We start from the raw sequence: 15377 nt of genomic DNA, 5'->3' as shown, positions 1-15377 counted from the left end.
CAGAAGCTCCATGGTATCCTGCCAAAACACACATCTCTTCACCTGTCTCTCAGGCTGCTGATTTGAACAGGGACGCTGCACTGGAACCGTTGCTTCTTGAGCAAGGAAACAGAGTTTGCGCATGAAATAGAGTTATAAAAAGGAGAAACTCTCACATCAGATGTGAGTTAGAACTGGGACACATCCCAAGCATTGTCAGAGGCCGGGGGAACTATAGCTTTAGGATAATGACTAGTTCATAGGGAAAAAAGAAATAGCTATTTTTCTCCGCTCCTCCGCTCGCAGACTCATCCCGGCAGGCCTCTATAAAGGTAAAGCGAATTATGAAAGTAAACAGACAGATGTTCCTTCCTGGTCGGGGTATACTGTGCTGCTGCAATTACAGAGCGCACACAGGTATGATGATAGGGCCGTCAGCGTTACCTGCTCAGGGCAAATTACAGTACATCTCCAGATACACAGGCATGACGTGCCTTTCAAACCTGCGAGCCCCGCTGGCGCTGCCGAAAACATCCCAGCCACGAGATCCTCTCTGCGGCTCGCTGGGTCGGGTCAGAGGGCCGCCTCGGCGAGGGCAGCCACTGGTCACATTCAGGGCGTCCGCACTCTAAATTATGATGCTGCTGATGTCTACAATGATAGTTGTTTGGGTAGTTAGTTCGGTAAAGGTAAACAAATTAAAGACACCGTGTGATTTGTAGCTGTCAGCTGTTGCTGGGACAGAAACTGGTGTCCCCACACAAAGCATACTGCAGAATGCAATGGTGGAATTTAATTAATATTTTTGCTCCACTGTTAGGGAGCCATCTGCTGGGAACAGACTGTAGTCTGCACTGCACAATTTTGCTTTGAGCTATTCCATTCAGAAGTAAATGATAGCATAGCATTTTTTCATTTTCTTTTACTTCTATACTATATTCAGCTCAAATGATTAATAGAACTGATAGCAAACTTGAGCTTTTGACCTCAGTTGTAGTCGGGTAATGTGCCGGGGTCTAACTTGAACTCAAAACAGATTTGAGTTTCCGTTTTTTATCATTTAATTCAAGGTTTCACTCTGTGGTCTCTCCCTTAGCCTACCCGCCAAGCCCGAGACAAATGGTGACACCTCGGACTGTGGGTCAGTGCGGTTCCTGTCCTTGGGAACTCGTAAAGGTCATAACATCCTCCTATATGCCACGCACACATATCGATCTGCGTTTACGACTGGCGGCAAGCTGTGTTTAGGGGCTGCTCGTCTCTAACGTCTCATTTGATCTCCCAAGTAATTATCGGGGCTTCGCCAAATGCAGAAACAAGCTCCTGTTAACACATATACTCAAGGTCAGCGGCGCGACAAGCCTGCACAACTCTTGCGGCGGAGGTCATAAAGTGCAAGCATGTGTACATGTCCATTATTAAGGACGAGCGTTTAGAGGTGTCTACTGACCTACATAGCGGTTGACATTTCCCCCGTGTCTCTCTCTCCCCAGGGAAGCTTTTATGTGCCCAGTGAAAACTGCCTGCAGAGAGCTCACACGTGGCACCGAAGGCTCTGTCGCCTCCTGTTGGTCGCACACAGAGGCCTGCGCACCTACTACACTGCACTGGTGAAGGAGATCCCCCAGCTCCAGCAGACTCCACTAGACTTAGGTGAGGATATGCAAAAAGCCCTTTATGGTTTTGTGTATTCAAACATTTGCCTTTTCTTTCGTTTGGTACAGACACTAAGAGAAAGCTTTGCCAATCACTGCTCTCTCCACAGAGGTACTGCCTGTAGAAGAAACTCTGAACCAGCTCTCAATAGAATTGCAGGTAGGTTTATTTAACAAGCCATGACAGACATTGTTGACATTATTGTTATAGCCATAGCCTAAAGAGAGTGTCGGTGCACTGCAAAAAATGTACATTTAATTTAGTCATTTAATCTCATATTATCCTTAAGATCTTATTTTTACGCCAGTGAGGTGAGACAACTTCACTGGTTTCCATTGCAGTTTCAGCAATCGCAGGTATTTTCTAGAATTGAGTGTGTCAGCACAGTAAGCCAGATCAGTGCACTACCATCAAGAAAATGACACAATTGCTTCTGGAAAATTTCTTGAAACAAGTTGATTTGTATTGGAAACTAGTGCAATCATCTAACCCCATTGGCAGATTGTTTCACTTATTTTAATAAGAAAAACGATTTTATGACTCAATATAAACTAAATTACTTGTTACAGTACACTGAGATGGAGATTTGTTTGTGGTGTGATTGCGTTTTGCTCATTTGAAATATATGAGACCAATACAACCTACAGCATTTCTGTGATTTAGAGATGATGTCAGTAGGTGTTTTTGTTATTGTAATATGCAATCTTTGCTGGTTTCAAATGGTAACTAACTATGACAAATGAAGCAGTGGTTTACTCAAGAGGTCATCTTTTTTTCACAGACCAATGATGTGGATATATTGGAAGAAGCTGTAACTGTTGAGATTTTGTCATTTTAGCTTCTTACCTCTTAGTTGTTTCAGTTTGAATGATTACTTACAAAACAAATGGGTTGTTTCAAGGCCTTTTCTCGTGTTGAAAAATGTATAATAGGATCCTACAGAGGAACTAAGAGAAAATGAGCTTTGACAACTACTGCAAAACAAAAGGCTTTCAGTACGGTCTTTTCATTCAAGAACATATTATTGTACGAGTGTTTGCTTAATACCACCAACCCTCCTCCTCTTCCACCCTATGGTAGCTGCAGGAAGGCCATGAGAAGGTAGCGGAGCAGATGAGCCGGGATGTGAGCCAGCTCTGCTCCCAGCTGGCTGTGCTGTGGAGCCGCTTCCTGGAAGCTGCTGTGCTCAACCCTCACATCCTCTCCTATCTGGCCCAGGAGCACCACACACTCAGGGTGAGGAACACACTCCATCATCTACTGGCAGTTGCATGAATTACATTCTAGGCAGGGTTCATATTACTGTAGGGTTTTTGTAAGGCAATATTTTTGGGGGGGATAAATGGTGTTTTTTTTTTTACTCTGCCCAAAAATGCCATCCCAGAGACCGTTTATTACAGCGAGACGGCCCAACTGCGACTCAATTCCTGAATCAGTGTGTTACAATTTTGCCACTGCCACGCCCCTTTACGAGATGAGCAGCAGGACCTGAGTCGATTCACTCCAATGGGAGAAGTGAACATGAGCACAGATTATGACATTATTATGAAATTGAGCGGGCTCTCCTTTCTAGCGTCCCTCGCTGCCTCGCCCGCTGAACTGGATGTGCTAATTTCTATCATCCCTCCTTATCGTCCTCCTCCTCCTCACCGCGCATTTCTACGTGCCTCGTAGGTTTGCCTTCGAGGTCTCGCCCTCTTCGCGGGCACGCAGGCGCAGCTCGGCCGCTTTGTGACCTCGCCCGTGGCAGTTGAGCAATTGTGCACCGCCGCACCACGCCGGAATCAGCTGCCGGCCAAATATATTAGTAAGATTGTTTCGCCCCATAGTCACCGAAGTAAATATTAGACCTATTTTTCACAAGCCACATACTGTATCTTCCGAATATTCGGACACTAAAATGTCATTTTTCAGACAGACAAATGTGGAGAAAAGTGGGCGACCACGCCCATTTAAGAGACAGGAAGTAAATACCATTTCATACCATTTGTGCTTGTTGGTGTATTGAGTGTCTTTGACCATATTACAATGATTCAGTGGTTCTTCCTAGATGTCATTCTTGCCTCGGTGCAAAAGCTGCTGAGACAGCAACAGGGACCAACATGGGACACTAAAATGCCACTCTACCGCTGCTCTACCCAGACGCCTGCATTTTGTGCTATTTATTGTAGTGACTGGGCAAAAGTCACACCAAATTTCTGCTCAGTTGTTTTTGTCACTTGAAGACACTCAGAACTGTGTGCTTCACAGGTCAATGTCGTGAGTTATATTGACCAAACTTTAAACTCTCTGGAGCGTTTTGTGCGCTCTGAGAATTAGAGGGAATTAGTGAAATGATAAGATGCCAGTCTAAACCTCGGCGGCTAAAACCTGGCTGAGCATGCTAATACAATTTCCAACAGAATTCCTATCTAATCATTGGGCTGTTTAATATGAATACAAAGCCATTTTCAATCTGCTACACAGTGGAGTAGCTCTCAAAGCTCTCATATTGGACACTGTTTCGTCTCAGTTGTCTGGGAATAATGAACATGTTTGCGTTGGTATTAGATTACCCTGAGGGGATATTGTCATGCCTCCACCCACCAGTGGAGTTAAGATTTCAATTAACACTTCAATCTGTAATTATCAGGGGGTGGAAATACAGCAGAAGTCGTGTTCCTGGCCATTTGCCTGTCATGGCGGCTGACTTTCAAGGATGACACATTTCTAATTGGGGCTGGAGAAGGGGAAAATATTCAATCAAGCTTCTCTGACGAAGTGGAAGAAATTATTGGAATCTCTTTGTGTGCTTGAGAGATAATATGCATAGTATTGAACTGAAAATCTGGCTTTCTTTTTATCCTTTTTGTTTTTTCCGTATGTCAAAATTTCAGGTCAGGAGATTTTCTGAGGCATACTTCTTTACCGAACACCACAAAGTAACGTCTTTGACATTTCAAGAGGACTTGTAAGTATGAGCTTTCCCAGAAAGATAATTATGATTGCTCTTACAGTATCTTCAATGAGATTTTTTTTATGTTAGATTTGGATAGAGAGAAGTGTATTGTTTATGTTTGCGTTTATCCTGCTTCTTCAGAATTAACAGACATGGACAGATAGCTGCAGAGGTGCGGAGCTCTGACTACCTGACCAGAATGCCTCCTTTACCTGTTGAGTGCCTGGACATTGATGGAGACTGGAACAGCCTGCCCATCATCTTTGAGGACAGATATGTGGAGTCTCCTCAAACAGGTAATCCAAAATGTGAATTCTCAAATACCGGTATGCATTTCCTGGAAGAAAGACAAATATTTTGTCATTCACACAATTTGTAGCAAATTTCTGTGACCCAAAACTTGCCATTGATTGATTGCCACTGGTGCTTTTTCCAGAATGGGTATCACATGTGCCAATGCTTGCAACTACCAATGAGCAGACCAACTCGGATCCTGCCATCACCTCTGCCAATAGGAGTCACGAAAGAGGACAGGGGTCCCAATCACCAGCAATACCCCAGGAGCCCTCGGACAGCGATGACTGCATGGACCTGCCCACTTACGTCTCACTCATAGCAGAGCAGAGTAGGACCAACACCAGCAGCAGAAGTACCAATAGCTTCATTCTTAGCAAGGAGAGTCCAGAGCCCTCTCAAACGGCACCAGAACAGGCAGAGGAACCAGAGGAGCAAGCCCAGCTCAGGGAGAGCTCTAGTCCAGGCCCGAGGTACATTACAGTCAGGCCTTCAGATGTCGACCCATACAGAGGAGAGGCAGTCATGGTCCTCTCCTCCAACCACCATCCCCTTATTGACTCAAATACTAACAGTGCTGATGAGTACCCTGTCCACCATGCCAGAGAAAATGCCACAGAACTTCGTGATGCCACGCAGATTCTCACCCACAGCGACGCAGGAGAGAATGAGTACAACGAAGAGGAGTCTGACATTGCCATGCCGTTGAATCACTCCATGGATGACGAGAGCGAAGGTGTTCCTCTCATCAACCTGCCCACTGCCTATGCTCATCCGGCCACGCCCCCTTTTACTGGCGATCTCAGAAGAGAGCCGATTCACCGCGGAGGCCTGGTCGGCTCAAAGATCATGAAGCGCTCCTCCTCTGTCATTTCCGACTCAGGCATTGAGAGCGAGCCCAGCTCGGTGGCGTGGCCCATGGAGGCGGTGCTGCGAGGCCGCCCTCCTCGGGACTTCTCCAGCGAACGGGAGATCCCGCAGCAGATGGTGCGACGCCGCCCGGTCCACCGCAGCTCTCTCGAGGGTCTGCAGATGGAGAGCAATGGAAGCATACCAAGCGGAGGCATACAGGCCTCACTCACCTCAATTAGCTCCCTGCCCTACGAGGAGGACCAGCAGCAGAGGCAGCTCAGCAAACTGACCAAGTCGGTATCGGCACCGCAGATAAGTAGCCCAGAAGACACAGAGGAGGACCAAGGCGTGCTCAGCCAGGAACTAGATACAGAGAGATTAGTCCAACACCAGGAGTCATCTAGGATCAACCAGTCTTCTCTGAAGAAAAACCAAGACGGGGAGCAACCTGAAACAGTCTCACTAGACAGAGATTCAGCCACAGACCACGGTCAAGTTCTCAAAGAGGCTACCAGCTCTGAAAACACAAACCCTCCACAGTTCATGTCTGAGACAGACAAAATGAAGCCACTGTTAAGTGGTGTCCCTGAAGGACTGCTTTTACAACAGTCTGTAGAAGGCCCTCGAGTGAAGGAAAGTGCTGTTATTGCCAGCCAGGTGGAGAATATAAACTATCAAGCAGACATCAGTAGAGTGAGAGAATCAGTGGACAACGTGCATCTCTTTGAAGTGGAAGAGGCACCATGCCGCTGTGGAAACAAACCATGTGTGCATAAAAGAACAGCACATCAGGAGAGTGATACGGTTGTGGATGGAAGTTTCCATCAGATCCAGCTGCTCGACCTTGAGGACCAGCAGTGTCTGGATCCCCCTGAGGCCTCAGCGATTGAGAACTCGCATGGCCTCCAGCACGTCCCCAACAACACCAACGCCACACAGAGACCTAGTGACCTCAGAGGGCTGATCACCAATGATGTTGCGTTGCCTGTTGCCAGCGAGAGAGAGCCTTTGGACTGCCACAGTAAGCCGTCCAAGATCCCCAACTCGGGCCTGGCCTTCATGAATAAGAAGGTGGTGGAGGTGGTGAACATGTCGGTGTCCTGCGCCCCCACCTGCCTGCCCTTTTCCTCCGTTCTGAGAGACTCACCGTCCATCAGTGGCATGTCCGCTCGCCAGACTACCTCACCCATCACGCACCAGCCCCTCGGCTCGTTTGGTATCATCTCCTCCTCGTCGCTCAATCCCCTGAGCATGGATGACGAGACCAACGAGAGAATGCTGAAGTGAGTTCACTGTATGTTTTGGTTAAACCCACTGTCAGTCGGACGGCGCAAATACACTGGATTCACGCGGGGGCGTGCGTAAATTCAGCCTGAGCAGGAGGCCGGCCATTCACACCAGCGCTCTGTTTTGGGCACAACTTGTATTGACGTCATGTCTGGCTGCACGCGGCCTAGACTGGACGCGCAAACTCTCGCTGCAGGCCATGAGCCACCCACACCTCGGCCGGTGTGATCGGTCTAGTCTGTTAACAAGGATGCCGAAATGAAACTGCCTGCACTTCCAGACGCTTCCCCTCACTTCCACGTCGGTTCCATTTCCAGTGTGTTTGCACCGTGGGTAAAGGGACAGTCCACCCCAAAATCAAAAATACAGTACTCATAGAGCTATCCATCTGGATCGTTTTGGTGTGAGTTGCCGAGTTTTGGAGAAATAGGCCATAGATATATCTGCCTTCTCTCGAATACAGTGGATCTGGATGGCACCTGGCTTGTGATGCTCCAAGTGCCGCCAACCCCCCCCCCCCATCCACACACACACACACACACACACACACACACACACACACACACACACACACACACACACACACACACACACACACACACACACACACACACACACACACACACATAAAAAGGAGGAAGAAAAGGGGTGGGACATTTGAAGAACTCAACAGCAACCTTTCCAGAAATCATTACCTGGATATAATAATCCACAGACCTTGATATGAACCATTTCAGGAACTTTTTCTAGCTACTGGTGAAAATATAGTTGCTAAATGAAACTGCTGCTGCTAGCTGTTAGCTAACTGGGTAGTTCAGTCGAAAGAAAATGGTTCTCTACATAAAACTGCTCACAACAAGGTCTGTTGATGATGAATAACGAGGTCATGATTTTTGAAAAGAGACATTGCTGTTGAGTTTTTCAAATTTGTATTTTTTGGGTGCTTTGAACACCACAAGACGAGTGCCATCCAGTTCCATTGTATTCGAGAGGAGGCAGACATCTCATACAGCCAATATCTCCAAAACCCGCAACTCACACCACAATTATCTAGATGGATAAATACTGTAGCACTACAGGTAAGAGGGAAATGTGTATTTTTGCTTTTTGGCTACAGTAACTGTCCCTTTAATGGCATGTTCACACCAAGAATGTTTACGGCAGGTGAGTAATGTAATTTGAACTCAGGTAGGACCAAATCAATTCACCAACGTGTGGAAATGCAGATCCAGGCATCAGTCATCAGTAATGGGATTCTTCTTCTTCTTCAGTCCTCTAACAAGTGAACTTGGAAGCAAAACGCAAGAGGTTATGGGTGTAAGAAGATGGATGTTGACATATGATAGCCAGCAGTTACTCATGTTTGGAAAGCTTAGCATAGCACAATGAACTGAGGATCAACTCAAGTGAAATGCCTTCTCAATATATGAATAATACAGCAAAGAGTGCATCATGCTTAGCTAAACGTACAGGGACTGCAATCAGATTTGTTTCACTCCCTGCCACCAAGTTACTTGTGAGTCCATGTGACTTTTGTTTACAAGCCCTAGATCACATGCTAATACAAAAAAGAAGAAGAAAAAAAACTATGGTCTGGGCCAAATAAACATACTCTAGCATACTCTAACATACTATACATGATATGTCTCTATGTGCATCAGTGATTTTATCATCATTGCATTTATTCCTAACAGACAGAAAACAAGTGGGTACTGTTAGTGCTTTCTGTGCTTCTCTCAATGCGCGTTTCCTCTACTCCAGTTTCTACAAGGCCAAAGAGGAGCTGTTGAAAGAGTTGAGCTTTCAGGCCAGCGTGTACAGCGACCTTCCTCTCCTGGCATCAGACCTGCCCTACTTCCCCCCCGAGGAGGACGATGAGGAGTTTGACGACGGCATCCACCTTGTAGTGTGTGTCCATGGCCTTGATGGTGAGTTAGTGTACAACATAATGCTCTGCTTCCGAGTCGCATTCCAACACATGAACATAATTATAACTATTAACTGATGCATCCCAATTCTTGCATAGCATGCTGTATTATGCCATGTCCTTTTTTAGATTTCAGTAGCTTATTATAGCATTGTAAATGCAGTGTCGTCTCCGAGAGTCATGTCCTACAAACTCTGAATCACACTCGAGTCTGAATATTAATATCTTAAAACATATTGCAGGTGTCCTCTTGAATGATTAATGGGCACTTTTCATAAGAGCTGAGCCAGATACTGTCTGTATAATTTTCACTCTGCTTCCAGGGAATAGCGCAGACCTTCGGCTGGTCAAGACGTTTATTGAGTTGGGCCTGCCAGGATCCAGGCTGGACTTCCTCATGTCTGAAAGAAACCAGGTAGGATGATGTGTGTGGACACTTTTCTTAGATGACAGCGATTTGAGCCAATTTGATAACATGTACAGTCACACTTTTGGTAAAGTGCTCCAAGGCGATTTTTGGAACGCTGATGGTGGTGTTTTTCTTTGCTGTCCCGCTGCAGACCGACACGTTTGCAGATTTCGACACCATGACGGACAGGTTGCTGGATGAGATCATCCAGCATATCCAGCTGTATAATCTCACCATAGGCAGGATAAGGTCAGTCCTTCAGCTTCCCTACTGTACAGCATACAAGTTACTAATTCCACTTTTGATTGATAATTGATTGATAATTAATTTGGGGAATATCATTTGAGGCCAAACAAACTGCACTTAAGCAGTATTTTCTTTGGTCACTAGATGGCAGCAGAACCTGCAAGTCAGTGTTTGGGCTCAGCAGGAATCCCTTGTTAGAGAGTCGTGATCACATGCCTTACAGATTGCACAAGCAGTAACACAGCATCCAAACATGGACGAGAAGCTGATACCACACACTGCCAATACGTTCCTTGACTTTCACGTGATAGACTGCACTGCAGCAGTGTGCTTCCTCGTTCAGGATCAAGTTAAGCAATCCATCTTCCCATTTAATTGCCCTCAATGTGCCAATTTGTTTGTGCTTTTGTTATTTCTATTCAAGTTTCTTAAGTTTCCCCAGCATAGTGTATTCTCTGGAGAGCCAGTATCAAAGACTGAAGCAATGGACTGCCACAACAGCATCTGGCTCCTACCACATTACCTCTATATTTAGTTTTGCAGAAGACAGATGAGAAGCAGCCAATATGGCGGTGAGGGATTTTGGGCAGAACAGTACAGTAATTAAATTAAGTGACACACATAGCTTGATGAATCTAATATTTCCCACTGCTGGGGCAATGCTATTAATTCTTATGGTAATGGTATACCTTCTACATTAGCATCGTTAAACTGTCACTTTGCCTTTGGGAACATTCCTATACTGATGAATAAAGTAAAACTATGTTGCAGCAACAATATACAGGGAAGGTCCAGTTCCTATCACTGCTTAGAGAAGTGTCTATAATAAGATATGGTGCAGTGTCGCAGGTCAGCCACAGCGTTGGAGGCATTTGTTTTTCTACCATCCGCCCACTCAGGATGCGAGTGTGTCTCTCTATCTGAAAGTTGTTCGTCTTCGGCCAACAGCTTCATCGGCCACTCACTGGGGAACGTCATCATCCGCTCGGTGCTGACGAGGCCTCGCTTCCGTTGCTACCTGCCCAGACTGCACACCTTCCTCTCGCTGTCCGGGCCGCACCTGGGGACGCTGTACAACAACAGCACGCTGGTCAGCACAGGTGAGGCCGCCCCTCAGCACGCTGGTCAGCAAAGGTGAGGGCGCCGCTCAGCACGGGGAGAAGCGCAGACGGGCTGTTTTGATCACTGTGCCGTGTGAGGTTTTCTGCTCTTCAGCAGCCTCTTGTCTTTTATCTAAGGATATAATCCGTACCGTACTACTGTGCTGTGACTTCAAAAAGGAGGGAGCCTGATTGTGTATGTGTGTCAAGGTTATTATATAGTTAACTAAAACTAAACTAAAAACTAAAACTAGGTGTGGGGAAAAAAAAACATTTTAGTTAACGGAAATAAAAACAAAAAAAGAAACTAAAACTAACTGAAACGATATTGTGTACTTACAAAACTATCTAACTGTTTTGTTGTGCCGTTTCCAAGGGACTACAAATGCGAATTAGCTTCATGCAGCTATCTGGTATGGTGCATCAAATGGTGACATTTATGTTTGAACTGTACATTGTCCCTTTCAAATAAATACAATAAACAAGTAAATAAACAAACAAACAAATAAATAAATATACAGAAAATGTCTTTAGTTTTACTATTTGTCAATTTGGTCAAATTTGTCAACACAACAAGCATGAGGAGGCATTGGTGATGTTTATTGAGACTGGGATGTCTACATGACTGAGTCAATTGCCTTCACAAAGTGTTGTGTTTGTATTTGTATTTGTATTGTAAAACCTATTGTGTGATTCTTAAATCTTACTTTGGCGCAAATACCCCCAAAACTACTACTCAAACTAATAAAAATTAAAAATTTTAAACAATAAAAACTAAACTGAAATGAGCAAACCCACCCTGGAAACTAACTGAAACTAACCTGAATTGAAAACTAATTTTTTAAACAAATTCAAAATAAAAACAAATGAAAAATACAAAACTATAATAACTCTGTTTATTTTTCTCCGTTCAGGTCTATGGTTAATGCAGAAGCTGAAGAAATCGGGATCCTTGCTGCAGCTCACCTTCAGAGATCACGTTGATCCACGGAAAACCTTCCTATATCTCCTGAGTCAGAAACCAGGTACTATTATGAAAAAGGACAAACTCGAGGTAGAGATGGTATACAGTATTGAATTCCTTACGTTGTAGACTATTACCGTACTTGAAAGACAGTCTAATCAAATATTCATGAACATTTTTCCTCATCTCGTCTTTTTTTGTCAAATCTCTGTACTGTACATGTCTCACTAACACGCTAAGTGTGAGAGGCCTCCCCACTGCGTGAGTGGAACAAAGCAATCATGTGTCATCGACGATTGAAGAAAATAAGCCGGAAAACACTTTTTTTCCTGGCAGGCTGACAGAATGATCCAAACCCTGTCACTGGAAACCATCCAGTGCACTCTCTTTAAAAGCCTACTGACACAAGACAAGAGAAAAAACAGTTTTATCGCATCAAGCCTGTCATTTTTTACTTTATGATTGTACTTTATGTTTTACAACCCATTCGCCACCTTTCCTCTCTCTCTCTCTCTCTCTCTCTCTCTCTCTCTCTCTCTCTCTCTCTCTCTCTCTCTGTCAGTCATTGTCTCTCTCTCAGCCCGCAGTCTCATTTACCCGCATGTGTTTCTTGTCCTTGCAGGGCTCCAGTTCTTTAAGAACGTGGTGCTGGTGGCGTCTCCACAGGACCGTTATGTTCCCTTCCACTCTGCCAGAATAGAGATGTGCAAGACTGCGCTCAAAGACAGGACCACAGGTCAGGAACCCATATACTTTAACTAGCTATTCTGAGACACTGTGTGAGCTCTGCTCTGCTCTGCTCTGTGTGTGTGTGTGTGTGTGTGTGTGTGTGTGTGTGTGTGTGTGTGTGTGTGTGTGTGTGTGTGTGTGTGTGTGTGTGTGTGTGTGTGTGTGTGTGTGTGTGTGCTGTTCATGTCTGGTGAGGTTTTTGTGGGCTGATAGTCGATATTTAGTTCTGATTTTCAATGTCTTGTGACTATTTTTATGCCTACTAAAAAACAAAAAATCACAAGGATGTGTTTCCACCAGCATGTTATTTCCTATGTTTTGTAGGAAAATGATTGTTTTTCTCTGTTTTTTGGATTATGGTGATATTGTTTATAGAAATGCACAATTGCCCTCTGCTTTTCTGGTTTCCTTATTCATCTTAACACTGCACCTTGTACTCTAATGTTGGATTGCCCTCCCTTTCTCAAAGGTGCAATCAACATTTGATCTATTTATATTTAAGGCTTTAATCGGTAAACTCCCACACTATATCATCAGTCTGTATGGCAGAGAGATAATCACTTAACACGCTCCTCAGATCACCTAATGCTTCAACTTCCTCGTATAAACTCAGAACTTGGAAAGACTGCTTTAAGTTTAGTGCCCCTGCTGCCTGAAACAGCCTTCAAAATGTTTTTTTAATTAGATACATGATCGCCCCCTCTCTAGGCTATTTTAGATTCCTTATTGTATGTCAAGTGGTATTTGAATGCAACTGTTTTAATTAAGTTTTAATTTGTAATATTTTAATTTATGTGGCATTGTATTTTACGGTATTTACATCTAATTTGATTCATTTTCGTATTTATTTCATTTTATGTACCCATGTTTTCTTGTTCTTATTCATGTATTTTATCTGTTGTTTTGCTCTTGGCACCATTATGAGGATTCGTCCTCAATAGCTTTTCCGAGTATAAATAACGGTAATATATTATTCTTGTCAGGGTCGAAAAGCCTCTCAAACAGCATTTAGAATCTAAATTCTGCCACAAGATGGTCTAAAATGTCGACCATCTCCACGGAAAAGCCATACAAATGGCATTGTTCTTTTAGGTGGATTAGCAGCTCTTAAAGGGATAGTTCACATTTTTCCAGGCAGCTAGCTAGCTGCTGCTGGCCTACATCTGGCTCTGTCTGAAGGTCGGACTGAAGGCTGACGCACAACCCTGAGGAAGCTGCCCGACTCAAGACCCTCAAATGCTTGAGTGACATCACTCACTGATGACATCACTCCCAATTTTTGGGGTGGCACAAGGCCACATGCCAGGGCACAAAGGCCATTGCTCTATTGACATCGTGAAGAGTGATTTCTTCTGAAATCTGTTCAAATGAGCCAATTACACATCCTTTGCATAGGGCAGGCTACATTAAACTGAGCCCGAGCCACGGCCAGAGGGAGGGGCGACGGAGGCCATGGCCTCCGTGTAATTCCCACCCTGCTCGGAAGGCTGACTGACTCACAACCATGAGGACAAATGACATCATCAGTGGCCGGCAGCCAGCTGCCTGGCAAATTTTTAGCCAGATGACAGATGGCGTCATCAGTGATTTCATCAGTAATACGTACACATGCTGCCTGGCATATAGTGAATTCGCTCTTATTTAAGGTCTAGCCCTATTTGCTACTTACCAATGGTGATGTTGATTGGTGGAATTCTGCTCCACCATGCTGTTCCTCACAATAGCTCTGGACAAAACAAATGCTAGCATTCGTTTTTGCCCAACTTTCCAGAGCTACTATGAGGAACAGCATGGGTTGTGCTGAGAAAGAACTCTACCATCAACACCATCATTGGTAAGTAAATAGGGATCGACCTGAAAAAAACAACTCTGCGTGTCCCCTAGTCGATCACCGACTCTGTGTGTGATTTTGGCCCTTGAAGGTCCCGTGTACACGGAGATGATCAACAACCTGCTGCAGCCCCTGGTGGAGGCTAAGGAGTGCCGTCTGATCCGGCAGAACGTGTTCCACGCCCTGCCCAACACGGCCAACACGCTGATCGGCCGCGCCGCCCACATCGCCGTCCTGGACTCTGAACTCTTTCTGGAGAAGTTCTTCCTGGTGGCTGGACTCAATTACTTCAAATAAAGGTGCTGGTGCTCTATATACCCCGAGTTGGAGCAGAGCCGGCAGATAGGGCTCTTTCCTTGACTATGTACAGAATATGTAAAGCTACTGCATATAACCCCCGGTATCTAAGAGGTAAGGCCTGTATAACCCATGCGTTGTAAGCAGCCATCATTAAAAACATCACTGTAATGTGACTGTTTTAATCGGGGACTCTAATAACTAGTTTTTGGAAGTTTGACATGTAGCCATGCGAAGCAAAACGTCTGACATCACTGGATTGATTGTAGATGATTTGTCGGCCTTATGACTAACCCTCTCACCCAAAGCACTAACTAATACTAATTGTATTCTAAAGCATTTAATTATTTGCCCTTTAGATTTGGGTTAAGGTCTTCAGTCAATATCACTGGTTGGTTGAATTCTACTATGATAGTCTTAAACTGTCCTTGAAAGCGAGGCAATAGATGCAACGCATTTATTCCCCTTGATTGTACATTAACAAGGATTTTATTGTACAAAATACAGATGTTTCTTTTTACAAAAATGAATATATCGTTTGAAATTATTTATTTTCTATCTGCTCGTGAACTTACAGTATGGTTAGTCCATCTAAATTTGATGTTCTGTGTGTTCATATGTATCATATATACTGTACATTTACATCAAATGACTTTCCAAATCAAAGTAACCGTTTCTATAAACTACGCGATGCAGGCAGAAGTGTTAACCCATGTAGCCTATAATTTAATATAGCGCATATCTGAAGAAGTAACCTTTTTGCTAGCACTTACTGTACGTTCCCCTTACTGTTACTATAGATGAGCAATGACCCTGATTCACAAAGTATTACAGCCAAGCTGAGCTTTGCACTGTTTTTGATAACAAA

The 15377-nt window shown here is 44.5% G+C and overlaps 1 protein-coding gene across 1 annotated transcript in view; it reads left to right on the top strand.

Moving 5' to 3' along the window:
- Positions 1–14509, top strand: part of fam135b (family with sequence similarity 135 member B) — a gene marked incomplete at both ends in the record, with an annotated part of 37201 nt that extends 22692 nt beyond the window's left edge. The window contains 13 exons of the mRNA XM_083646802.1: positions 1473–1632; positions 1745–1794; positions 2716–2871; positions 4512–4585; positions 4715–4869; positions 5010–7002; positions 8768–8934; positions 9257–9348; positions 9494–9591; positions 10537–10688; positions 11603–11713; positions 12275–12388; positions 14304–14509. Of these exons, the coding sequence (XP_083502928.1) occupies positions 1473–1632; positions 1745–1794; positions 2716–2871; positions 4512–4585; positions 4715–4869; positions 5010–7002; positions 8768–8934; positions 9257–9348; positions 9494–9591; positions 10537–10688; positions 11603–11713; positions 12275–12388; positions 14304–14509 (3528 nt within the window). The remainder of the gene's footprint in view (positions 1–1472; positions 1633–1744; positions 1795–2715; positions 2872–4511; positions 4586–4714; positions 4870–5009; positions 7003–8767; positions 8935–9256; positions 9349–9493; positions 9592–10536; positions 10689–11602; positions 11714–12274; positions 12389–14303) is intronic.
- Positions 14510–15377: the final 868 nt, after the last annotated feature.

The sequence above is a fragment of the Poromitra crassiceps genome (assembly GCF_964638095.1).
Source record: "Poromitra crassiceps genome assembly, chromosome: 11".
NCBI lineage: Eukaryota > Metazoa > Chordata > Actinopteri > Beryciformes > Melamphaidae > Poromitra > Poromitra crassiceps.
Note: the sequence above shows the minus strand (reverse complement) of the source record. Positions and strands in the feature narration are given on the sequence as shown.